Source organism: Heterocephalus glaber, unplaced genomic scaffold (genome assembly GCF_053883595.1).
Source record: "Heterocephalus glaber isolate CG9 unplaced genomic scaffold, H.glaber_assembly_v1.0 deba00000122, whole genome shotgun sequence".
Taxonomy (NCBI): domain Eukaryota; kingdom Metazoa; phylum Chordata; class Mammalia; order Rodentia; family Bathyergidae; genus Heterocephalus; species Heterocephalus glaber.
The window spans coordinates 88,719,091-88,746,008 of NW_028258138.1; the positions used below are offsets into that span (position 1 = coordinate 88,719,091).

At 44.9% G+C, this 26,918-nt stretch overlaps 2 protein-coding genes across 11 annotated transcripts in view; one reads left to right on the forward strand and one right to left on the reverse strand.

Moving 5' to 3' along the window:
* Positions 1–652: 652 nt before the first annotated feature.
* Socs4 (suppressor of cytokine signaling 4) lies at positions 653–26,716 on the reverse strand. The gene is made up of 3 exons (XM_021261873.2): positions 26,375–26,716; positions 5,810–7,113; positions 653–3,802 (listed from the first exon to the last, which is right to left on the reverse strand). The coding sequence occupies exons 2-3, from the start codon at positions 7,016–7,018 to the stop codon at positions 3,755–3,757; spliced, it is 1,257 nt and encodes a 418-aa protein (XP_021117532.1). The 5' UTR covers positions 7,019–7,113; positions 26,375–26,716; the 3' UTR covers positions 653–3,754.
* A 12-nt stretch (positions 26,717–26,728) lies between these two features.
* Wdhd1 (WD repeat and HMG-box DNA binding protein 1) overlaps positions 26,729–26,918 on the forward strand; it is a 47,260-nt gene continuing 47,070 nt past the window's right edge. For all 10 annotated transcript variants that reach the window (XR_002396524.2, XR_002396527.2, XR_002396526.2 and 7 more), the window contains exon 1: positions 26,729–26,842. The gene's annotated coding sequence lies outside the window, so the exon portion shown is untranslated. The remainder of the gene's footprint in view (positions 26,843–26,918) is intronic.

Genomic DNA, 26,918 nt, shown 5'->3' on the forward strand with positions numbered 1-26,918 from the left:
CCAGGGTGCAGGGCTGTGGAAAATTCCCCACTGCTGTGGAAGCCCTACCCTGGCCTCACAGGAAGCGGTGAATCAGCAGCGTCTTGTCGAGTCACTGAAGCCCGAAGCAAGGAGAAAAATCAATAACATGGTCTGACTGGATTTAAAATGTTAACATCTTGTTCATCCGTTTTTGTTTGCTTGTTTTGCATCCGTTCTGATTTTAAACACTGCATCAAATATCTTCTGGAGTCTTTGGTCAAAAACACTTCGTGCCCCGTGGGACTGCTCCCCTCCCGGGCTGTCCCAGGCAGCGCTGTCACTGGGCATGGCAGGGGTCTTGTCCCAGCGGCTCGGCCACAGGCGTCCTGGGCTTGCTGGTTGTGCACTGCCTGGCCTTCTGGCCTCTCAGCAACGGCCCTGCTGGGTGGGGTGGAGAGGGCTCCTCCTTCTCCCACTCCTTCCTCCTTTACCCTTCCTGTGTCACCCAACCCATCTTGTGCATTCAGCCTCTGCTTCTGAAGACCCCAAGTGATACACAGAAAACTAAAAAGTACCACAGACAGGTGGTGTGTAATACAGATATTTCAGTTTCTCCTTTTCACATTCTAAGTTCAATGGATGAAGGAAGGACATGTTTTTAAAACAAAACACAGATTTTGGATTTCATACATGAAGATTTAATTATGTGAAAATTTATTCAGATCAAATTATTTAAACTTACATCCATAAAGAAACATTAAACATCGAGATCAGAAATAAAGAGTGGAAATCATTTACTTCTTTTGGGGCATGGAGTGGATCATACAAGCCTGATTGCGAAAAATAAATGCTTTTCGAAGTTGCTACTTAAACTCTGTATATATAAGCATATGTTGTCTATAGTTGGCTTATAGAGAATCCAATTCTAGCAAGGTAACTTGAGTAAACTTTCTTGAGTTTTACACTCTGGCTCTCAAGTCTGAAAGCTCAGATTTGATTATAAACATGGCAAACTGATTACCTTCATTTCCTGCAAATGCAATCAACTTTTAAAATAAGTTAGACAAATATCAATTTTCCATGGACCTCATAAAGGGCAGAAGGAAATTGCAATTCTCATCTAATTGCAGAATCAAGGACAGACTGCTGTCGGGTCAAGCAAGAAGGCTGTTAGAGACTGTGGTTCAGCAGGGCCTACTCAGGGACAAGTCTGAAAACCTATCATCACCTTAGTACTCAACGGCTGTACAGGAACTGTTTTCAAGTATGCTCCCAGGGTCACTGCTTCATGAAGGATTAACCTGCAGAAGGCCCGTTCACAGGTATTACCTACACTTTACAGGAAATGAAGGCAAAGGAAGATCTCGCATTGAGAAAATTCAAATTCAAAAGTAAATTATAAATATTCTTTATCTTTGAGACATGTTTCATGTACCCTAAACTCTTTTCTTTTAGATTACAGTCATGCATCTGCCTTTGTACCTACAAGCTGATCTGTGTTCAGCATCTCAATATATTAGAATACTACAGACAGACTTGTCTTATTTTTAGTAGACCATTAAGAAAAACCCTTTGTGCTTTCTATTCATTCTTTAGAAATAAAAATGGAAACTGCTTATGTTAAAACAAAAATAGTATTGCTTCTTGGCCTTGTGTAAGAAAAGTGTAAAACAAAAATGGCAGCTGGGCATGGTGGTGCAGGCCTGTAATCCCAGCACTTGGGAGGCTGAGGCAGGAGGATCGCCACAAGTTTGGCATAGTGAGACCCAGTCTCAAAAAAAAAAAAAAAGGGTAGACATCTTTTTCCCAAAGTAAAAACGAGGATTCCTCGCCCTAAAATCTTTTATTCACTTGGGCATTAAATTACCTAACTTTACACAGGCAATTTTACATTTAAACACTGTGTTATCTCTAAGAACATCTATGTCTACCTTCCTGTGAAATTTGTTGCACCCAGATTAACAAATAAGCTACTTGCTGGATTCTGATTCTAGCTAAAATGGCAAGAAATATTTTAAATAAAAAAATAAGACTATAAGAGTTAGATGTCAAGGTTTTTCTTTCATAGGAAGGAAGTGCTCTATTACATGGATCTATAAAATGATCCAAACTTCAGAGACAGGAAGTTGATAACCTGATTTATCTTCTTAATGGCTTTGGCTCATGAATAAATGATAAAGGTTTATGTGTTTTTCTTATAAAAAGAAATGTAATTTGTATAATGATGAGTCCTATTTGGTACGTTTGTTCCACTTTTTAAAGGATTTCTAAATACTGACACTAACTCTATATAATTTATAAGAAGAAATCAAAACTTTCACTGAAAAGTCATTCTTTGACCACAGTTGGCCATTAGCTGAAATTCAGGAAAGTACCTAGGTCTGATCACCAAATCAATAAATCCAGCCTCAGGCTGACTAAAAGCTTCCTTTAATCTTCCTATTAGGGCTTCCTTTAAATTAAACCACTGTTTATGAATTATTTAGGTGAATGGCACAGTTATAGAAAGAACGCATGACTCAATACAAAAACATTGAAGGAACCTAAAAAAAAGTCAAATACAGCATATTTCAGGAATTACAGTTTGAACCAAGATGTTATGATTTTTAAAAGGGGTGAGGGGCATTTGTGAAAAGCTTTAGAGAAAAATAGAAAAGTCGAGTTTTCCTGATGCACCCAGAATGTCTCCCCAAGCGCAGCTAAGTGTGGTCCAGACCGGCTATCAGCCACCACGTGGCTGGCTCCCTTTCGCTGTCAGGCTTTTCCCTGAGGTGATGCTGAAATTCTGAATTATTTTATCTGGGTTCTTTAGCTCCAGTTTCTCTCACCAGTAAGCACTACACATTTCCACAGTGCTAATGCTTTCTCAACTCCGGAATATACCCTTTTCAAATGTTTCAAACGCTGTATTTATCACATTTTTCTTCTTGAAATTTACTCATTTTTGTTACATAGTACAACAAATGTATTTTTAAGCATTTTTTATAAGCTACATTTTGCATACTGATGTTCTTCCAAATGCCACTGTCTCACCAAAACAGAAAAGGGGTATGTAACCTTTCTAAATTACAGTCCTTAAATGTTAGCAGAAATTATCACTCTTCCCTTTTCCTTCATGATAAGTAATTCCCTTCTCGAGTCTTTCTATTTCTACTTTCCAAATTTCTTTTCACTTAGCCAAGGAAAAATACAAACCATTCCAGAGTAAATGAATCTCCCCTGTTCTCATTCAGACTTCAAGGCTATGCATACGGCACTGTTTTAGAAATGTTAACAGCTGGTAACACCTTGAATGGAAAAGAACTAAAAAGCTAGAGAAAATATATCACAAGCACTCAGTTTGAATTATATGAAAAGCTAAACATTCATAGAAACATTTTACCACTATAAAAGACAACAGAATTATATTTCATTTTTCTTTAAAAAACTACCCTTTAACACAATATTCATAAGCTAGTCGGTCATCCCTTAGGTTTTTCTGTACTGATAAAAAGTTATTTTTAAAAGAAAAGTGTTTAAAATAATTGTTTCACGGAAACAGAAAGTCTTATCAAATTCTGATAAAAAACTATTAATCATGGGTGAGTCTTACCATACTATTTGTCTCTCATCAAAGATGGATATTTAGGAAGTCTGACATTGGTTAATAAGAGAAGATTCTCTCAAGGATCGACAAAAGTGCCACAATAAAGATGAGGTAGTGAGACTTTTCTGCCCAGGTGGAAGTAAGCGTCACTGTTAGATGTGACACTGGCCCTGGAGGTGGGTAACAGTGTTCCGAGCCCCAGCACGGCTAGAAGAGTAGCTTCTCCTCTTGGAGACGCAGCCCATCTGGAGACCACTGAGAACACAAAGGCTACAAGATTAATGGTAATGAAGACTTTCTGATTTGATTCTGTAATTGCTACAAATTTATTTTAAAGCCACTATTGAAAAACGCCATTTTTATGTTAACAGCGGAATTATAAGACAGGGAAATGCTGTCTCAACATAAAAACAACGGTAAGGAAACATTTGTTCTAACTTGGAAATTCATGAGTCAAAGTTCTTCCAATCCACGTAGAAGAGTTTCCTAATCTAGCTAAACCAGCATAAAGAAATAACTGCATTAAAAAATGCCAATTTGTACAAAGGGGTAGACAGCTTACCAAAAGAAATTGGGTAATCTGTCCATATTAGCATTGATTCTTTTAAAAAAGAGGTATCAGTCCATTTATCATTATTGGTTACACAGGGCTAATGACGTTTCTAAGAATGCTGCCCTGTTCTTTGAAATATTATCGTTTTTGTCCTACTGTGTGGTATGATACAAGCCATGTAGCTGTCAAAATGCTCTTTTTTTTTGAAGCCACATTAAAGATGTAAGTTAATTCCGTTCTTTTTTTGGTACCAGGGATCAAACTCAGGACCTTGCACTTGTGAGGCATGCGGCAGAACCACTGAGCTAAATCCCTGGCCCCAAGTTAATTCTGAAGACAGGAAAAAGTATTCAAAACTGGAAGATGAAAAAAAGTATTAGGCTTTCTCAATAGTGAGCTCCATGTTTATTTCTTGAATGTTTACTCAAATTTAATTTAAAATAATAAAACATTATTTAGGTACTCTTTGGTTACCAGTAGAAGTTTGTGGCTATTTATCAACGGCAGAGTCGTGTGTCCCCCACCCCCCCCTCAGAGTTCGTGCAAAAGGCCTAATACGGGCAACAGTTCATAAATTAATACAGAAAAATACCAGTTGCTGTAGCAACTACTATCTACTAATATGTTATCATTATTTTTAAAGTTCCCAGGGAGAAAGGAACATATGTTTTGAAGATAGTTTAAAGGCAGAGAGAAGGGCTTACTGAGCAATGTAACAAATGACCCTGCCCCACTGGGATCAATGCACCTCCAAAATGTCCTATTCTCATTGGCCAGATTAATCAAAGCTTGAGTGATCTTGTTTGGCAGTTAGCATTTTAAACAAGCCAGGCTTGCTGACGCCTGTAATCCCAGCACTCAGGGGGCTAAGGCAAGATGATCACCATGAGTTCAAGGCCAGCCTGGGCTACAGAGCAACATCCCGTCTGAAAAAAAAAGTTAGGCCACCACCTGCCTCTCAAGTGCAAGTTCCTGAGTTTGATCCCGGCACCAAAAAAAAAAAAAAAAAAAAGTTAGGGCCAGGGATGTAGCTCAGTGGCACTGTGCCTGCCTTGCAAGGGCAAGGTCCCAAGTTCGATTCCCGGTATTGCAAAAAGACCCCACCCCAAACAAAAAAAAACCCCACAAAATTTGACTTGAAACCACTTTGTTACTTTTAACATACCTGTTAGCAAGTTAAAAAACTGAATTACATTAGCATAGGTGAATTATAACACTCTACTGAAGAATTTCAAAACTCAATGAAAAGGGGCTGGGCAAAGAGTATTTTATGTTTAGGAATACTGATGGTATAGATTAAAGAAATATTTTACATGTAGCAAATAAGATTATTTTTAAACAAAATATAGGCTATTCAAATGTGTTTGCATGCCTATCCAATTTCAGAGATGCCTAGACCATATATAAATTAGGTAAAGAAAAAATTTAGGTATACAATCTATATAACAAAACCAAAAACCAAACATCTGGTTAAAAATATCTATTAACCTCTTGGGTATAACCTTTAATAATTAGTGTATCATAAGAAAAATAAACTGATGTGAAAGTAAAATTTTGGGCAGAGGTTTCTTTTATACTCCAACTGCCCTTGAGAAAACTTCAAAGAGGCATAGTGAGAAGAGTAGTTTACTGACTGGAAACAGGCGGGCTGCTCAGGCCGGTCTCTAGCACTGGCTGGCCGCGGGCGCGTCGAGCCTGAGGACTCTGACCTTTGATTTGTAATGATACTCCTTCAGGTACAGCTTCATGGGCGGAGGGATGGGCAGGGCGTCGATGCCGTCATAGGTGGTACAGTTGCAGATGACTGTCCTGCAGATGTGCTGCAGGGAGAAGGGGAAAGTCCGAATGAGCGGCGTGGACAGGAGGGGCTCGAAGAACATGCAGGCGCCGGGGTCCTTGTAGTGCTCCAACAGCCCGGTGATGTCGGGGGAGTGGAAGACGCAGGGGTCGTGCGCGTCGAAGCTGAAGTTGTGGTTCCACTGCTCGATCCTGGCGTGCAGCGAGCGGCTGTAGCGGCGGAAGCTGACGGAGAACAGGTAGTCCTCCTGCGCTGAGTCCCGGAGCAGGAAGGTGCCCTCGGGCTTGCCCTCGAGCAGCGCCTCGGCCCTGTACTTGTCCATCACGCCCCAGTAGCAGGGGTTGTTGTTGATGCGCAGCAGGTCGGGCACCAGGCAGTGCACGTAGTCCACCTGCGTGTGGCACTTGGGCGGTGTCTCCAGCCGCAGCAGCTCCTCGTCCTCCCACTTGGGCTTGTTCCTCTTCCTGGAGCTGGCGCACAGCGTGACGAGGTCCTCGTCTGAGTCCATGTCGCTGTCCTCCACGCTGCTGCTGGACGCCGGGCTGGCTGCGCAGCCGGGCGCCGGGGCGCAGGGCGGGGCCTCGGCCGCGGCTCTGCTGGGCGGCAGCTGTCCGGCCCGCAGGTCGCGCTGGGCGAGGTCCGTGCGGCCCCACTCGTCGGGCTTGGGACTCAGCGGCACAGTGTGCCGCTTGATGAAGTGCCACCGGAAGGCCAGGTCCGATCGCGGTGGGAAAGGACACTTATCCAGCATGAGCTCGCTGATGTGGATCTTCCTCCGTGACGGAAGCCCCGGGGAGTGGCGGCTGCTACAGTTCTTGATGGGGAAGCACTGGCCCACGGCGTCCTGCAGCTTCTGCTTCAGAGAGCGGCCAAGGAAGCGCTGCCCGCACGAGTGGCCCAGGTCCAGCTCGAGCGCCGAGCAGCTGTGCTTCCGCTCCGGGCCCCGCTCGCCGTCGCCGTCCCCGTCCTGCACCTCGGCACCCGGGCCCTCGGCCCTCCGCGACCACGACAGCTTCTTGCCGCTCCACACGTAGCCGTCCTTCCGGTCCGCGCTCCTGCTCCGGCTCGTCTTGGGCCTCACGTCCGCGCTTTTATTACTACTGTCACTACTTTCTGCCATTCTAACAGATCGTCCCCAAAGCCCAGAAGCGTTATAAAGACTGCTTTTTCAGTTTTTCTGGCAGGGAGTTTCTTCTGGCCAGTTTCTGGGTGTATCTAAGGGGGGAGAACAGTCATTAGCCCCGAGCTGTCCACTTTCCACGGTTTACAATATTAAGCCCAATTAGACACGGGAGGAAAAAACATAATCACTACATGAAAAGGGTCAGGAGTATGGACCAGAAAAGCCACGCTTCGTCTCGTGGCCATACTCTGTGCTCCAGCATGGGTAATTTCTAGTCTGGAGTGGGGTTTTTTGACCATCTCTACCTTGTTTCTTCTTTTTTTTTTTTTTGTACCGGGGATCGAACTCGGGTCCTTGAGCTTGCGCAGCAGGTGGTGAAACCACTGAGCTAAATCCCCGGCCCTCTACCCTGTTTCTTAAAGAACTATTTGCCTTGCTGCCATCGCTACTGGTTAAAGTGCAGGAGGCTTCTCGAAGACATGGGACACTAAGGCCTTTCCCAGGAAGCAGCATTCATTGCAGAGCACAGGGCTCATGAGGTGGGTTAATACCCAATCATGGCAGAGTTTTGCCTTTTATACACTTCTTGTGTCTTTGTCTCTAACACACTACAGCCTGACAGGGTACAATCTACGTCACTGAGCACACTGGGACGACACCTGCATAGGTAGGAACTGTGCCATGCTGTCTCTCTTGGTTCTGAGATGGGGTCCTCCCTCCTCTCCTCCCCACTCCCTCGCCTCCTCCCCACTCCCTCGCGAGGGGCCGGCCACATTCCCTCCTTTGATGCGTGGACCCCCTTATTTTGGGTCAAAGAGCATTGTCTCGTGTGTGGTGGCCATTTTTCTTTTGACCAAAGCCTCAATGTGCCTGGAGACAGACTATAACCCGGGGAGCTAGGCAAGCTCTCATTAGGAGCACAAACCTATGAGGGGGTTGAATCTTCTGAAGATTGAAAACCATCCTTTAAACAATTTTCTGGGGTCCCAGGCTTTCCAGGTCGGCACTAGGACATGAAGGGTTTTTTTTAAATTTTTTTATCTGAACTGCATTCTCTTCTGTGACTTATCATCATCTATCTGCAGGCAGCAGTTGCTCAAGTTAAACCTTCCACAAACTCCTCCGTCTGAGGGAGCAAGGCTAAGCGGTTCTGATACATAGCACTGTGCATTGTGGTTTGCTGTTTTGTTAACAAGTTAAGGGCTTTGGCAGTTTTATTAGTTGTAATTTCTACAACTGCTCGTCTCATTATATGGTTTGGGATGTAAATGGGGGTGCAGTAGTCCCAAGACCCATCTGCTGCCCAGGCAGCAGGGCCAATATTGGATCATATGCTAGGAGGCCGTTCATCATCCTGTTAATTACCCACCTGTAGGGCATGCCGGGTTCTCTGAGTTTCTCTTTCCCCATACACCTGGACTCCTAGCAGCTTGCCCTGGGCAAGTGGCAGCAGGAAAGATGGACAGATTATTCTTAATATACAAGGCCTGGCCAGCTGGGGGGTGGGGGGTGCAGTGTAGGCTGTTCGCCTGTATGTCCAGTAGCGTCTGCCTGAGGCTTTCCATTCCATGGCTGCATCAACACTGTTTCAAGTCTCTCAGAGATGGGAGAAGTTAGACAAGGGATAGGGACCTGGCTCAAGATAAGCTGGGGACCCCCACCATTGGGTTTTCCAGGTGGTTAAATTAGAAAATCTTTGGCTGAGGCACATTAGGCTTCTGACAGGAACCGTGAACCTTTTTTCCCATTGGGCAAAACAATTCTTTTTAATGACTGAGGTCTTGAGAAGCCAAATCCCAGGGGCAGGGTTGGGGTGCCTGTTAAGACTATAAGATTCACGGGATCTAATTCTTTAGCCTCCCATGGCCACTGACCCGCTATGTTGGTTCCCCCACACAGATAGCAAGAGAAGAGCTTTAGAGCCTGGGCTGCAGTCTCTGCTAGTGCTAGGAACAAGTTTCTGGTTGTGATGGAAAGGGGGGGGGGCTATTTTTTGTTTCCTCATAAAAGGCATGGAAGATCTGATGGGACGTGGTTGAATGGGCTCGAATGGGTGGTAGTGACTCTTGAAATACAGCAGTCCCTGGGTCTTCTCTGCCCATGGATCCAGATGCCAGCTCAGATGCCCCATTACCATCTGGAATCTCCTGGATTAATATGGTAAATTTACAGGGTGACAGGCTGATTGACAACCTGGTGAAGCAGGTCCCTTTTGAGGGAGTGCTTCTGTGTCCTCTTTCTCCCAAGCAGCCCATGAAACGCAGCTCCAGCTGGGGCATAAAAACTCAGGAGTCTGGGCAGGTAAACCGCCTTCCCCACATGTGTACATGTCACTGAGTCGGTGTTCTCCCTCTGAATCTCAGCCTCCACATGGTGTATCCAGAGTTCTTGGGCCCTCGATGGCAAGTGCCCGTTTCTTCTGTACGACAGATGTCAGGCCAATACCCATAGCCGCACACACATCAAAGTTACTGACACTGGGTGTTCTGGGTTAGCAACTTATGTCCAGTTGACCAAAATCCCCCTCTTCTTGATAGGACTGGACTTTTAACCAATTTTTTTTTTGAGTCAGGGTCTAGCTATATAGTTAAGGGTGGTCCTAAACTCACTCTGTAGTGCAGGCTGGCCTTGAACTCATATCCTCCTGCCTCAGCCTCCCCAGTGCTGGGATCACAGCTCTATGCCACCATGCCCAGCTAACCAATCTTTAATGGAGGAGTACTGTAGTCAAAACAAGTACTTTGATTCCCCTGTTGGGAGATAGAATAGGCTGTCTTGTTAGGTGTGCGGGTGCCCTGGACCCTTCCCGGGCATGAGAAGTGGGTGGTAGAATAAAGTCCATGTAACTCCCTGGCCTGACCCGGTTATGCGCACACATTGGTCACATGATGGGGCCCTCAGTAAACACAGCCAATACCAATAAAACACCCTCCCCAAAGAGGAAGGTGAGGGCACCTCTCACCACACTTCTAGCTGGCCGGGGCGGTCTGGGCAAGGGCTATGGCAAAAATCAGAGCTAGAGTCCCAAGTACAGTTAAGACCCAGGGACTGCAGCACACAACAGTGGCCAATCACAGAAAAGGGACACAAGCAGTCCGTGCTGCCAGTTGGGTGTGTCCTCTGGCTCTGTTGTGTGCCCGCTCAGTCAGCCTCCAGAGTGGCTAGAGCAGGCCTGTTGTCTCTCATGGTGACTCTAAGGTCCAGGCCGGCTTTTTTGGGATTGTCAGCTCATAGGCTCCACTCCACTGTGTGAATCTAGGGGACGACCTCAGCCACCTTTACCACACCAGGCTGGACAGGATAGTGGTAAATGGGCCCCTCTGAACAGCTTTCAGGGGTGGGGCGTTTTATTTTGTTTTTACCCACACAGCGTATCCTGGTTTAAAAGACTGTGGGTTGGCTGGGGATCTAGCTCAGTGGTTCCGCCGCCTGCCTCACAGGTGCAAGGACCCGAGGTCGATCCCCAGTACCAAAAAAAAAAAAAGACTTTTATCTTCAGTCAAACTCATTCTTTAACCGACTGCTATAGAGTGGCTCCATCTGTGGCCTCCATCCGTGGCCTCAGGGTGAGAGTATCCAGGCCCTCCAAGGCCCTTAATAAGAGGAGGGGCCTCTCATAGAGGATTTCATAGGGGGGACCCCATTTGTTTAGTGGGACATGAGCTAACCCTCAGCAGGGCTACTGGCAAGAGGAGGTCCCAGCGCAGGTGAGTTTCCCGACAGTCTGCTCCTCGGCAGCTTTAGTCTGGTTTCTTCAGTCTGTTTGGAGCCTTGGGGATTGTATGCCCTACGCGGTCTCTAAGTAATTTTTAGTCTGGCCACCAGCTGCACCACCTCCGTGACAAATGCTGGCCCAATAGTAGCAGGGATTTCAAAATGGGGAATGATACCTCTCAAAAGGAAGCAGGTACCTCAGATGCCTTCTCCGAGCGGGTAGGGAAGACCTCTACCAGCCCGAGACAGTGCACACTAAGATTAGCAAATGCGTGTAGCCCTGGACTCTGATGTTCAGTGAAGTCCGCAAGCACATTTTCCAATGGGGCTCCCCGGACGCTCTGCACCCAAGGCGTAATTCACACTGTTCACGCACTACTCGGGCCATACTGGAGAGCCGGGGGACATAGAAATGCTGACCCACAGTGGTCTCAAGAGCTTCCCGCCCATGTGGGTGTCCTGGAAACTTTCTGACCAAAGTCAGAGCTAGTGTCTCAGTGATTATGACCTGTTGTCTTCACATTTTCACCATCTACCTGGGAGGTAGCTTTTATCTTCAGTCTTAAACCAAGTACTCTCATGTTGTGACTAATTAGGGTCCCACTTAGTGGACTAGGGAACAGCGTGGCAGCCATAGCCGTTGATTCTGCTGTTCCTCTGGAGGCCGCAAGCTTTGCCTCCCGCTCTGCTTTAGTTTCCCTGGGCAGCCTCGGTGTCTCCCTTCTGGTGTCCCTGACAGTGCATGACTCCCGCTCTTTTAGGGGCCCATACAGCATCCAGGAGTTCAAGGACTTCTCTACCACATTTTGTCTTTTCCTTGAGTTTATTAGACCATTTTCTTTATACAAAGCCCCACGTGCATGGAGGGTGGAGAAGGCACACTTGGAGTCTGTGTGTACATTCATGTGTGCCCCTTGCTGCCGGCTGGAGGGCGCAGGTCAGTGCAATAAGCTCTGCCTTTTGTGCCAAGGTCCCTTTCGGCAGAGACTTTGCCTCAGTGATGGAATTTAGGGTCACCATGGAGTATCGTGCAAGACGTTCTCCCTCTTTTATAAAACTGCGACTGTCAGTGAAATACTCAGTGTCAGAGCCCTTGAGGGGGTGGTCCCTTAAGTCCAGTTGGCTGGAGAACACTTCATCCATGACCTCAGTGCAGTCCTGGTCAGGCTGATGTGGCCCAGCAAGCAGCAGAGTTGCAGGTTCAGGGTCCACACTTCTTCCAAGTGGATGTGCAGATTTTTACATAGCATCCCCCAATGTCTAACCATCCAGCCATTGGTTGGCCAGTATTGTCCCTTATACTTCATGAATGTCAATACTGAGTGTAGCACTTGGACAGTCAGTTCTTGTCCCATAGCCAGTTTGTCAGCCTCTGTCACCAAGTGGGCCACAGCTACAAGCGCTTGCAAACAGGGTGGCCAGCCCAGAGCAGCAGTCAAGGTGTTTGGAGAGGTATGCCACTGGCCGATGCCATGACCGCAACATCTGGTTAGAACAGCCTTTGTTATGCCAGTAGGCTCATGGACATGCAAGACGAGGGGCTGAATCATGTCTGGAAGCCCCAGGCTTGGTGCTTTGGCGAGGGCCTGTTTCATCTCTTCAAAGGCCCTTTGTTGTGCTTGTTCCCACCATAGAGGTTCTCGTTCTCCCTCTCTGTGGCTTTATAAAGGGGTTTTGGCAAGGCTGAGAAGTTAAGTATTCAAATCCTATGAAAACCTGCGGCCCCAAGGTACTCCCGGACCTGGTGTCAGGTTGTGGGTACTGGGACTGAGCAACCTGCCTGCTTTCTCTCGGACCTAAGTGGACGCTGTCCCTGTGGCAAATGGAAACCGAGGTATTTCATCCATCCTGGCAAATCTGGGCCCTTTCTTCTGGAGCTCTTACAGCCAGACCCCCACAGGAGAGCAAGGAGCTGTTGAGTTTCTCTCACGTAATCCTCCCACAACCTTCTGGTCAGCAGCAAGACATCTGCCTAATGGAACAGGACACAGCCGTGCTGATCTACTGGAAAGGCTCTCAGATCAGTAGCCAGCACCGGCGTGAAGATAGAGAATTTTTGAAACTTGGGGCAGCCTGATCCAAGTCAGCCGGCCTTTGTCATCATTTCTGGATTTTTTTCACTGGAAGGTGAAGACTGGCTGCCTTTGATGCTAGGTGGACACAGAAGGCATCTCTGAGGTCCCGACATGTGAGGAAGGCAGCTTCAGCAGGGATGGGTTCATGGGAGTGCTGGGATTTGAGACAGCGGGTGCAGTGTGGCCGAGGCCTGCTCTACTGCTTGCAGAGCCTGAACTGGTGATAGTCATCTGTGCCCACCTCCCGGACTGGCAGGAGAGGTGTGTTCCAAGGTGACTGGCAGGTTTCTGGACCCCAACTGGTACCTCGCCTGGGATGAAATAACTGCTTTTGGCGAACTGGCTCTGTCAGGTACGTGTCCGGCCAATCTGGTGGCTTATCTTTCGCCCATACACCAGATGAGCTGAAAGTTATTTGGGCCTGCAGCTTTCCTACCAGAACTCGACCCATTAAAGCACGGGGCAGTCAGGAAGGTACAGGAGCTCACGGATGACATCGTGGCCACCTAAAACGCATCTTTGGGGCAGCAGGGAAGTGTGGTGTGCTCAGCTGCCCATGGGCCCAGTGACAGTGACTCGTCCTGTGTAAGGGACCGTGGATTGGGTCACTACAGAAGCTCTGCCCCGTATCCACCATGAAGTCAGCCCCCCCGCAAATTATCTGGATCACACAGGCTCTTGGGGACCCAACACAATAGAGCCCAGTCTGTCCTAGCCCTTCTGACAGTCTTCTATGGCAGTGTCTAAAGTCACTTTTAGGGGCCCTGGACCACATGGCCTCTTTCTTGCTGGGGCTCTGCTGGGAACTATTTGGCTGCAGGGAGTACTTATGCTTCCAGTGCCCCTCTGACCACTGTAAGCACACTGGTTTCGTCCTAACTTTGGTCCTGGGTGAGATGATCTTTCAGGCTGTTTCCCTTTTTTGCCTCAGCCCCATCCCTGCCAGGTACCCTTCTGAGGACGGAGACCACAGTCACTTCTGCCCTTTTTGTCAGGACAGAACCTTCCTGCTATCCGTCTCATTCACACACAAACACATAAGGACGCCAACCCTCTGCCCAGTATTCAGCACCCAGTGCCTCAGAGTTGTGATTTCAGTTCTTGTGGAACTTACTCAGGCAACCCCAACCCTAGGAGGTGATCAGACTCCCCCTCTGCCTCCTAGGGGTTGGCAGGTTTAACAGAAGGAAGCCAGGCTCTTAGCAACCTGAAAGGTGACGTTCCCCAAGCTAGTTCCCGAGCCTCAACGGGTTCCGGTGTGCACATGGGGTTTCCACCCTGGCACGCAGGAAGGAGCCAATCTCCCTATGGATCAAAGAGTCTGCTGGTGCCAGGCGAGCCCCCACCCCTGCCAGCAGCCCCGGGTTCGCACCTCAGCACCAAAGGGGGTGGGATGAACTTTCTGACTCTCCAAATCCTGGACGTGTCCCCAAGAAATGAAGCAGGATTCTCGCAGAGAGAGGTGGGACACTGAGGCTTTTTCCAGGAGGTAGCATTTATTTGTGCTGGCATGGGGCTCAGTGGGTTAATACTCACAAGGCGAAGCCCCAGTCATGGCAGAGTTTGGCCTTTTACACAATTTTTGTGTCTTTGTCTCTCTTAAATGTAACATACTAACATACTACAGCCTGAGCACAATCTACGTCACAGAGCCTCAGAGCCGTACTGGAACTACACATGTGTATCTAGGAACTAACTGAGCCATGCTGTCTTTCTTGGTTCTGAGAAGGCTCCCTCCCTCCACTGCATCCCTTCCGGAGGGGCCGTCCATACTTCTCTGGGGAAGGGTCCTTCCACAGAAATATGGACAATCTTAGCTGTGAAGGTGTAAGAACTAAAACAGGCAATTAGCACTGAACATAGGAATGCCAACCAGATATTCCCAATCCAGTCCTGTCAACTCATTTCATAACAGTGTGAAGTCACTCTCCATCTATGAACAATTTTAGAAAATACACAATTGCAATTGTAATCCTAGCACTCAGGAGACTGAGGCAGGAGGATTGCCCTGAATTTGAGGTCAGCCTGGGCTACACAGTGAGTTCAAGGACAGCCTGCATTACAGAGTGAGACCCGGCTCAAAAAAAAAAAACTGGATTTCTTTCCTGATCATTTGAAAACAGTAGGTAAATTAATTTCTACAGGCACTGGTTTTCCTCTGAAGTTGGTTAGACATACTAGAATTCAGTGTCAAGTACTGAGTTTCATGAAGACTAATGGTAACGACTGGTTGTAAATAGAATTTACTTAAGAAATTTTAAGTGAAATAAGACAAACTAGAAATTGAGGGAAGAGGTTCTACAATCCTGAATATTTTGCAAATAAAAGCTTAATTTTGTGACTGAGAAAATCAGTTGCTCAACATTGTAATTATGGTTTCTGATTATGGCAGAACATTAAAAATCCCAACCATCAAGTAAATATTTATAGACACGGGTTCATTTTCAAAATCATATGATTTGAAATAAGTAAATAACTGTACTGGCAAATGACTGGCAAGTGCTGAAAATGATACTGACTTGCCACAGAAAGTATTCCATTTTAAAATACTGAATCACATCTGGCGATCAGACTTCTAATTTTATGCAGCAAGCTCACTGGTATATAATCATTTAAAATCTATAGGGAAAATGTTTCTTATCTAATTTTGAGAAAAAATACCACTTAGCACAGCAAAAATTATATTCAACCCTATGTTCTGTCTGTTGACTAAATTCCACTGAACAAAAATAAACAAGGAGAAACAACAAAGAAGGCTGAAGAACAGAAAGTGTCACTAAGGTCTAAAGTGCCTGATGCTTTTATTTACCACATTAATATCAAAACAGCAACTAAGGAGCTCTATGAGCAACATGGCTGACTTATAAGCTGTGGTATTTCTTTTTTCATTTCCTGTTTTTTGACAATACTGCTGTCTTTACCAGGGCCTGGCCTTAATCTTTCTCTCTCACCTCCTGACTGTCTTAAAAAAAAAATAACCAGATCTCTTTACAAAACCTTTCAGTGACTCTAACACTTCCTCAGTTATTACTGTTTCTTTCATTACTAAATTTCTTAATGAGTAGTGTAATTCAATTTCCCCTCAAAGAACAAAAAATGAAAGTAGCTTTTTGTTTTTTCCTGGTTATAAAAGAAATAATCACCCAGTTTGAGATGGCTGAGTGAAAATGTTCTTCCCTCAGAAGTCTGCCCAAAAGAAACGGGAAAATGAGAAAATCAAACTTAGCTGGGTGTGGTAGCTCATGCCTATAATTCCAGCCCTCTGAGAGGCTGAGGCAGGAGGATTGCAAGTTGGACTTCAGCCCAGGCACCATAGCAAGAGCCTTGTCTCAGAATAAAAAAATACAACAGGGCCAGGGATGTAGCTCAGTTCAAAGGCCCTAGGTTCTACCCCAGTACTAAGAAAAATAAAGTCACGAACCTTTGGCTGGGGGTGTAGCTCAGTGTTAGAGCACTTGCCTAGCATATACAACGTCTTGATTCTGACACCCCCCCCCCCAAAAAAAACGTCATCTTCAATCATTCAAACTAGCAAACATCAATAACCCAAGTCATACTGTGAGGAAGGAAAATGGAAGCGTGTAACGGACTCAGTGTGGAGTGTTAGGTGACGTGGACCTGGGGCCACCAGAACAGGCAAAGTTCAGGACTCACAGCAACAGGTGCGATGGAAAGTATGGGTGGAGAACCGGGAGAAAATAGGAAGGTAGGCTGAAAATCTACTTAAGAGCTGTTAGATTTTGCTGGCTTTTAATTTTTTTTTCTTTCTTTCTTTCTTTTTTTTTTTGCGGAATAGGGGATCGAACTCAGGCAGGTGCTGGCGCCACTGAGCTAAACCTCCAGCCCTGCTGGCTCTTACTTTGATGCTTAGAGCAGGTAGAACATTTAATATTTGGAGAAACTGAACCAGGAAAGGCCCAGGGCTTTGGATAGTAGACATGGCAGACTGTCGAGAGGCTGGGGACTAGAACCAGAATGACCAGATGAAATTTCTTAGTCTACTCTTCCATGCAAGACTCAGAACTCCAGCAGCCAGACTCATTATTTTCCAAAAAAGAAGACATTTTGCTGCAGAAACAGTGGCCAAAGAGAAAAGAAGAATAAAACAAAACTACAGATGCCGATAGCTGAGAGAGCTCCAGTAAAAAGCTAGAAGGCGCCCCTCCCCAAACCCGCCTCCACATGCCAGGAAGGACGGCTGAGCACCCCAAAGACGATTGGCAGACTTTTTCAGGAAAGCTACTCACACAAATGGTAGATACATACAGGAGTTGGAAAACTATTAACTGCAGAAGGATTAGAAAATACAAATTGATTTCTGGGGCTGGGCACGTAGCTCAGTGGTGGAACTGTGCTTAGTAGCAGTGAGGTCCTGCTTTCCAGCCCCAGAACAACTACAAAAACCACACCAACTTGTTCCAAGCCAAGAGGAGATAACACAACTGTGAATAAGATGTTCTAAAAAGGGGCTGGGGCTGATCAGATTTGACTGTTAAAATCAATATTCAATACAATAGTTGGAGAGAACATTGAAGAAATGAGAAAAATGGTCAATGAGGCAGACAAGCCCAAGATCAGTATAAACATCCCACAGAAAATAAAAAGATGGAAGGGTTATTTACCAGAAGAAACAACATTTGAAAGTTTCCCAGGGAGCATACTTCACCATTTCTGGTTCAGACTGTCACACTATGCTAGGATTGGAATAAAGCTGATTAAAATCTAGAAAACAGGGCCAGGGATTTAGCTCAGTGGCCTGCTGTGCAAGCACAAGGACCCAAGATTGATCCCTGGTACCAAAAAAAAAAAAAAAAAATCTAGAAAACAACCAATAAAAAACCCCTCAGAACCTAAATACTGAAATAGCCTGCTGAACACTGAAGGACATTATTCCAAAAATTCTGAACCCTCCAGGTAAAGAGGGCATACAGGCTAGGCATCCCTAATAGAAAACCATTTCAGCTCCAAAACTGGATACTTTGTAAGTGTTGACACAAGCCAGGGGTGGAGAACCCCACACCCAACCTCATGTGACAGGTCACAGTCAAATCACAGACACACACGAATCCTCTGTAAAGTACATGAAACCTACTTGAATTCCACTCTTAGACTGGGGCCCGTCCTGACCTTGGGACTCATAATGGAAATGGGAATATTCCAAAATCTGAGAAAACAGAAGCACTTCTGGTGGCAGGCATTTCAGATAAGGGATAGTCTACCCATGCTAAAGTGTTCCTGAGAAGAGACACCCAGCCAGTCAAATATGAGGAGAAAATCATTCTCATGCCTGCAAATTATCAACAATTTTGTTTCCTATTGGATGACACGCTCTTCTAAAGCAAGTGGAAATGAAATAAGGGGGACCTGCAACATGCAAAAGATGGTGAGTTCTGGGGAACCCAAAGCAGGGGTCAGGCAACATCACCACACGAACACCCAAGTTCAAAGGTGGAAAGGTCTTCAGGAGAAAACAGATGGACTTTTGGGAAATTTAGAGGTCCTTCCCCCCACCCCTCCTTTTGATGCTGAGGATTGAACTCAGGGCCTTGCACTTGCTAGGCAAATGCTCTCCACTGAGCTAAATCCCCAACCCCTCTTTTGGGAAATCTGAAGGATGACAAAGCAAATGGAAAAAAAAGATTAGGCAATAACTCATTACAGAAAAACTCAAAAATTGGCAGGGCATGATGGCCCATGCCTGTAATCCCAGCACTTGGGAGGCTGAGGCAGGATGACTGCCATGAGTTCGAGGCCAGCCTGGCCTACACAGTGAGTTCAAGGCCAGCCTGAACTACATAGTGAGACCCTGTCTCAAAAACTAAATAAACAAACAAACAAATAAGTAGTGAGTGATAGTTACATATTCATCAAAATTGTGACACAGCCAAGCATTGTGGTGCATGCCCATAATTCCAGCTGCTGCACAGGCTGAGGCAGAGAGACTGCAAGTTTCAGGCTACTTAGTGAGATGCTGTCTCAAAATAAAATGGGGTATGGATGTGGCTTGGCACGAGGCCTGGGTTCAATCCTCAGTGCCATCAAAGAAAATAAATTGTGATATTGTGGTATATCTCTAATAAGATGGAGAGAAAAATATAGAAGTAAATTATTATCTACTACAGGAGGAACTCAACATACAATGTGTAAAAACTAGTGTATCAGAGAAGGATAAGCATACTATTTAGAAAAATACCAGAAACAGAATACCTGCAAGTAGATGCCTTTGGAGTGTGGTCATTGGGGACTGTAGCATTTCTTAGCTTACCTAAGGTTTTCGGCTCACTTTAATGTTAAATCCAGGGGCATGGGTCATTTTGATGAATATGAAAGTAATTAATTCACACTCACTGTGAAAAAAGTCAAGCCAGGCATAAAGTTATGAAGAAAAGCTCACCATAACCCTGACAGCCAGTTGTGGCCACTTTGACATTTCCACCGTTGTTACAAGTGTACCTGGCAAGGGTGCGGCTTCACAGCTCCATGAAGGCAAGGGTTGGAAATGTGGTTTGGGTCTCGCTTCTGCTCAGCACAGACACCTGCATAACACAGGTGCTGATGCCTCTCACAGCTCGTCACCCCAGCAGCCCTGCTGGGGGTCACCCAAGGGTGTGCTCAGGGCCTGTGTGTGCGCGGTTCTCAGTAAATGCCAGTATGTGCTTTCATGTATTTGAAAATAAAGATCAGATATGCTGTTTGGTTAAAGCACTTAAGTGAGTTTTACAGAGATAGCTCACAAAAAAGAAATTGGACTACCTGTCTCTAGCCCGATGCTAACTACAGAGTAGATACTTTTATGAGTGAATATAATTTGGAGGAAGACAGCCAGTGTTTGCAGGTGAAAAGAGATCAATATGCTACTTGAGCTGGAATCAATAGACCTCACAGCTGGGGGCAATGTGTCATTTTCCTCCCAAGACCCAAGCTGACTTTGGCATGGTTTGCCACCTTGGAAGTAATAGCTCCAATCAATTATCCACAGATTTTAGATTAGCTATTCTTAGTGTGCTAATGCTGCAGATGTCCATAAAACAGTGAAAAATACCAACGTCCTACACAAGTTTTCTGCATGCGTCTACATTTTCCATACATTTCAGAATTAATGCACTGAAAATCTTCTGGCTGGTTATTGCTTCACATTTATCTCTGAAGTACAGCCTTACATAAGCTTTACAGAGCTATTGTTTTGCTAGAAATCTATGAGTTCATGATCAAGAAATCCTTCTCTTAGCCACATGTAGTGGCATATGCCTGTAATCCCAGCTACTTGGGAGGCGGATACAGGAGAATGGCAAGTTTGAGGCTATCCTGGACCACTTAGTGAGACTGTCTCAAAATAAAAAGGGCTGGAGATGTAGCTTAGCAGTAAAGTGCTTGCCTAACATGTACAAGGCCCTGGGTTCCAGACACAGCTTCTAAGCAAAGTGTTCTGCCATATCATCTATGTTCCAGTTGTTAGTTTTCAAAGTAGGAAGGAAATATAACTTCTATTTAGATTGTCTAAAAGGTAGAAAAAGCTGGGTATGGTGGCACATACCTGTAATCCCAGCACCTGGGAGACTGAGGCAGGAGGATCTCCAGGAGTTCAAGGCCACCCTGGGCTACAAAGTGAATTCTACACTTGATCTTAGCCAAAAGGCTGAGAAGCGATTACAAAGTGAATTCTAACCCAGCCTGAACTATACAGCAAGACCCTATCTCAAAAAAAAAAAAAAAAAAGTGGAAAAATTGGAATTCATTAAATTGAATACATGGTTGATAACATTACCATCACTGATTATCAGACTGTCACTTGTTAGATGGCATGCTGTTTCCGAGGGTACAGTAGCAGCCCCCCAAATCTATAGAAAGCCCTCTCCATGTCTTTATTTTTGCAGTACTGAGGATTGAACCCAGGGCTGCTCTATTGCTGAGCTATATCCCTAGCCATTTTTACTTTTTATTCTGGGGCAGGGTCTCACTAAGCTGTCCAGGCTGGCCTGCAGAGGAGCTGAGATACAGCTTCGTGCCACCATGCCCGGCTATGTTATTTATTTATTTTGGGGAGCTCTTTGAGACAGTCTTGCTATGTATGCTGTCCAGGCTGGCCTTGAACTCACAATGTAGCCCAGGCTGGCCTCGATCTCACAGGGATCCTCCTGAGGAAATACATTCTTAAAAACAAGTGCATTTAATCGGTCCTATCATGGTACACGTAACCTCTCTGTACTGAAACACACAGAACAGAAAGAATTTTCTAATTCCTTTCAGAAGTTTCATTAAACCAAGATTCTTAAAAACATAACAATTCGGGCTGGGGATGTAGCTCAGTGGCACCTCGCTTGCCTGGCAAGCTCAAGGTCCTGAGTTCGATCATACCATACCAGGGAAAAAACAAAACAAAACAAAAACCCCATAAAAATTTACCCATGATGCTGTCAACTGGAATAACATCATTAACTTTTAGCGAGAGCAAAGCCGTCTTTATTGTTATAAAGACTGAAGAGTTTTCACAAAAGGTGCTCTGGTGTCTTGCCTACACATGTGAGACCTGCATGTAAAAGCAGTTTAGGGATCCAAATCGAATGACTCATCCAAATAGCCTATCATTAATTCCTGCAATTTTATTTTATTTATTTATTTGTCTTTCTTTGCAGTGCTGGGGACTGACCCCGGGCACTTGACATGTTAGGAAAGGGCTCTACCACTGAGCTAAGCACACTCCAGCCCTTTTTATTTTTATTGTTCTGAGACATGCTCTCATAAATTTGCCCAGACTGGCCTTGCACTTGTGATCCTCCTGTCTCAGCCTCCTAAGTAAATGGGATTACAAGCGAGCACCAAATTTAAGATCTTTGATAGCAGTTGCAAAGAAGCTTTTTAAAAGAGAGATCAAAAGAATCACTGCTTTGGCTCTTGATTCAATTTAATTTTTTATGAAGGGAGCTAAGTTACAATGCTCTGGGGAGTAACAGTGACATTTAAAAAAATCATTTCTTAATGAGCAAGATGTCTAAAACACAAGTTTATATAAAAGCTGTTTCAAGAAAGCAAATTCAGTGGCCATCTGCTTCCTGGTTCTACCACCAACTGCAATGAAAAGCATAGCAAAATCATTGTCTTACGTGGCACTGTCAGGAACAAAAGAGTTAAGTAATATTTAGTTCTGTTGAATAAAGCTGGGAAAATAACTAAAACTTAATAAAGTTAATTTGGAAAATTACTTTGTAATCTCTAAGATGTTGGATAACACAGTATTATATATATATATATACACACACACACACACACATATATATATATATATATATATATTTTTTTTTTTTGTACCAGGGATCATACTCGGGTCCTTGCGCTTGTGGGGCAAATATTATATATTTTTACTTATTCATTGAACTTATGTCTATAAATGCGGGTGAACACCTAAGGCCAGAATTCATGTAAATACTAACTTGAACCAAATCTGGTCTATAAGAATCCAACACACTATACAAAAAATTCACAAACAAATCATTATTCTGGTATTAATTCAGCACTGGACATTCCCTACTGAATCCGAAATTCCAGGTTTACCTGCTATCATGTGCCCCCAAACTCCCTGAAAGCATTCTCATTATAGTCTGGGATATTTGATTTGCATTCTACAGAAATACTTAGGCTTTACAAATGGAATTTATTTGGTGGCAGACAACAGATGAATTCCTTGGAGTGTAACAGAAAAAAAAAAAAGAAAAGAAAAAGGATTTGTTCCTATGAGAAAAATGGTTAGAATTTTTAAAAATTCATATATTTCTCATCACAAAAACAATACAGATCAATTTCCCAGTAAATATTTAAATATCTCCTTTAAAGAGATAGCCAAGTCTTATGAGACTTTAACTGTGGTAATGGTAATTAAAAAAGAAGAGCTGGGGCCGGGGATTTACCAATCCCCAGTAACAAAACAAAAATAAATAAAAAAGCAGAGAGTCCCTGGTTTAACGCCATCATGGCCTCCCCTTGCCCTACTTTTCCTGCTTCCTTTCCAATTAGTTTGATCGTGCAGTATTTCCCAATGTGTTTGATAGTGGACGCCACTGAAGGGTTTCATACATATTCTGTGGAGGAATAAGTTTTAGTGCATTTTCACATTTCACGGTGACCATAGCACATTCTAAAACTGCTAAAGTAGATTCTGAATGTTCTTACCACAAGAAGTCAGGCAATGAGTATGTGAGTTAGCACGACTGAACAGCTCTGGGTTGGCATCCACCAAAAAGAGGGAAGAAGCCGGGTGTGGTGGCCCAAGCCTGAGATCCCAGCACTTGGGAGGTTGAGGCAGGAAGACTGCCTGCCTGGACTACATAGTGAATTCAAGATCAGCTTGGACTACACAGTGAGACCCTTTCTCAAAAACCAAACAACCAACCAACCAATATGTGCTTATTTAATAATACATAGGATGTTCAGAAAAATTTGAGGAGGGAAAAAAGGTATACTTCCATTACCCAGAGGCAAGCAATTTTCACACTTTTGCTGAACTCTTTTGTTCTATGAGACCAATTTAATCTAAAGAGAAAGAATTAAAAAATTTAAAAATCACTTTTTCACTATCCCATATTTAAAAATAAGCACTGTAAAAACTGTACAATGGGAGCTAAAGTTGTGACACTGCCACTCCCTTGGCACAAGGTTTTGAGACCTCCTTTAGAGGTGAGGATGTAGCTCAATGGCAGAGTGATTGCTCAGCCTGCACAAGGCCCTGGGTTTACTTCTAACACTGCACCACAAATTCATTTAGCTTGTTTTCTCAATGTAAAATTTGTACATGTTTTTACAATCAGGATTAAAATGTATAAAAATAACATACATTGAGATTAATGAAAATGAGCACAGTATTAAAAATTTTTCTTGGGCAGGGGATTTAGCTCAGTGGTTTCGCTGCCTGCCTCACAAGCCCAAGGTCCCAAGTTTGATCCCTGGTACCAAAAAAAAAAACTTTCTTAGATATGAGAAGCAGGCAAGTGGCAAAATTAACACAAAGGAAAGAGGGGGCCAAAAAAGGCAACATAAAAGGCTAGAAAATCTGCACAAAGACACACCTCGGACACCTGAAGATGAAGGGGATGTGGCTCCATGCAGAAGCCCTGGGTTCAATCCTCAGTGCCACAAAACAAAAACAAAGCTCCTTCCTTAAGGCGATACCAACATACTCTCTCCGATAAACTGTAGGATTCTCGTAGTATTTATTTATATAGACAACACCACCGCTGGTAGAATGATGATGTTTCTGAGTTTTCCCACCTATTCCCTAAACCAACACTACTTGTAAGCCTAGGAGTACTGAAGTGGTCACGACAGAGCTAACTAACCTTCACTGCATTTAAGCTTCGTCCCACCAGGGCATCATTCCCGGCTCGCTCAGCTACCCACTCCTGTGAGACCTGTGCTGTTAATGATGAATGCATGCAATCGGAAAACTGACACCCATCAGGGACACTGGGTTCATCTTAAAAAGCTATGTTGTCAGGCTGGGGATTTAGCTCAGTGGTTTCGCCACCTGCTGTGCAAGCACAAGGACCGGAGTTCAATCCCCGGTACCAAAAAGAAAAAAAAAAAGCTATGTTGTCATAATCAGACAATTTTTGGATACATTATTTCCTTAGTACAGGCTTCACTCCTGCAGTGCCAGCCTGTACGTATGGTCTGAACATCTCTTTCTTTCAACAGGACCAGCAACTCACGGAGGGCATTAAACATTTGTGGGAATCTGACCAAAACAAATGGAACTGTGAAAACATGTTATATTACAAAAGCACAGGTATGACTTTTTTTTCCTTGTACCAGAGACTGAACTCAGGACCTTGTGCTTGTAAGGCAGGTGAGGCACCACTGAGCTAAATCCCTGGCCCCAGGTGTGACTTTTTTTTTTTTTGGTACCGGGGATCAAACTTGGGTCCTTGTGCTTACAGGGCAGGTGGCAGAACCACTGAGCTAAATCCCTGGCCCCAGATATGACTTTTAATATTTGAAAAATTTTACTTGGTAATGATTTGAATTCCACTTTAAATGAAACCACCAAGTACCTGCCCAAAGTATTCCATTAGTAACATATAAGACATGAATAGCACTTAGTTTTATACATCCGTGGAAGTATCACCTATGGACTCGAACAATCTCATGGAGTTAAGTATCAGCTCCGACTCAGAGATAAGGGATCTGACATTTAGGAAAGCACAGAAGTATATTCAAGGTCACACAATGTGTCAGAGTTAAAATTAAAGCCTAGAGGGCCAGGGGTTTAGCTCAGTGGTTCCAGCTCCTGTCGCACAAGCGTAAGGTCCCAAGTTTGATCCCCGGTACCAAAAATTAAAAAAAAAAAAAAAGCCTAGAATTATTCATACACTTGAAATCTTCAAAGGAAATTTTTCTTTAACCTATGATTCAAATGTTTTGATTGCAAAGGCAGAAAGGACAGATGAGTGGACACCACTCATAGTTTTAAAGTCACCTGGTATCACAGATGAATCTAAAGTATTTTATAGCAGTAACTCGTTTCAATTTTCAGATATTTATCCTGAGCTCTGAATAGTACTACACTAAAATATTATTTCTTCAAAACAGAAATGAATATCATCAGAGCTCCTGTGGAACTCCACTCTCTCCAGTAATACTAAGTTACTCAGGCAAAAAAAAAAAAAAAATTATAAATCAGTCTATCCCCAAAAAGAATGACCTCTAAATAAAATTAGGTTACTCAGATATTGTCATTTCAAATCCTCTTGTTCCTCTTGTTGGAAATCAACAGTAGATTCTCCTCCCACAATCCTTAATTTCTTTTCGAGCCAATCATCCTTCCTTTTCATTCATGCACAAACCCAAGTTTTAAGCAAGCCTATGTGGAGCCCTAATACTAAAAGCAACGCCTCAAACGGTGACACCAAGCCAAGAACAAGGTCTAAATGCGCTTGCAACTTTTCACAATGGAACTAGACTGAAAGGGAAATCTACAACGGAAAAACGTCTCTTAGATAGTAAATTAAAACTGATCGAAATTGAAAGGTGGGTACCACAAAACCCAGCAAACTTCTCAAAGATAAATACTCATGAAAGAGTATCATTGTGAAGGATTTCACCAGAGACCGGTCTACCAACTCGGAGAATGTGAAGACACAAAGCGTAAACTTGAAGGCCGAGACTAAGATGCCAAGTGTCAAATGAAGCACTCAACAATACAGTTTAGTTAGTTCTAGCTCTTCTTTTAGATCTAAATATGCGCTTCGGTGAACTCTTGGTGAGCTCTGAATAGGGAAGTACAAGTTACTTTTTAAAGAACTACAGAACGACAGAGTCGCAAGCTGTAAGCATTAATTAAACCTTTATCTCTATAGACGTGACAAGGTGAGGGCATCAAGGAGGCTAAGATGAAAGGTTCGACCAGGTCCCCCTTTGTTTTTCCCTAGTTGTCCAAAGATCCGTCTAACCGTGCTCCAAGAAGGGGCTGGATCCGTTCAAGGACTCGGACATGGTTGCCGGGAGGGCAGCCCGGAGGGGAAGGGCAAGACCCCAGCCTACACGGCCAGGAAGTGGCCTCCCTTCCCCCACTCACCTCCCGGAGCGCGGCTGCACCGAGGCCGTCGGAGAAACTGCCGCCATCACCATCGCCATCGCCATCGCCATCACCCGGGGCGACCGTGGAAGTGGAGAAAGGAGGCCCAGCCGCTCCGCGCCGCGTGCAGGTCCTAGAAGGCGGATGCCCTTCTGCCAACCCCCGCCTTCCCCTCCCCTCGACGCAAGGTTCCCGTCTCCGACTTCACAATCACCGCCTCCGCCTGCTCCCCAGGCGCAGCCACCACTTCCGCGTCCTGCTCCCTCCTTTCTTCCCCCATTTCCCCAGCAACCGGTTCCAGTCCCCGCGGCCGGCACGAGGTGACGTCACCACCCCGCGACCCGGCTCGGCGCCGGGGCGGGGCGGGGCGCCGCGCAGGCGCAGCGTGGCAAGCGCGCCAGAGCGCGGGAAGCCGCGGTAGGCGGGCAGTCCCTGCTGTACCTTTGAGGCTGCTGCTCGGACACCCGGGTGAGTCTCCGCTGCCGGAGAATCTTGGCCCCTTTCCCCCTTATTGCGTGGCAGGCTGTCCGCTGTGCCCTGCTGG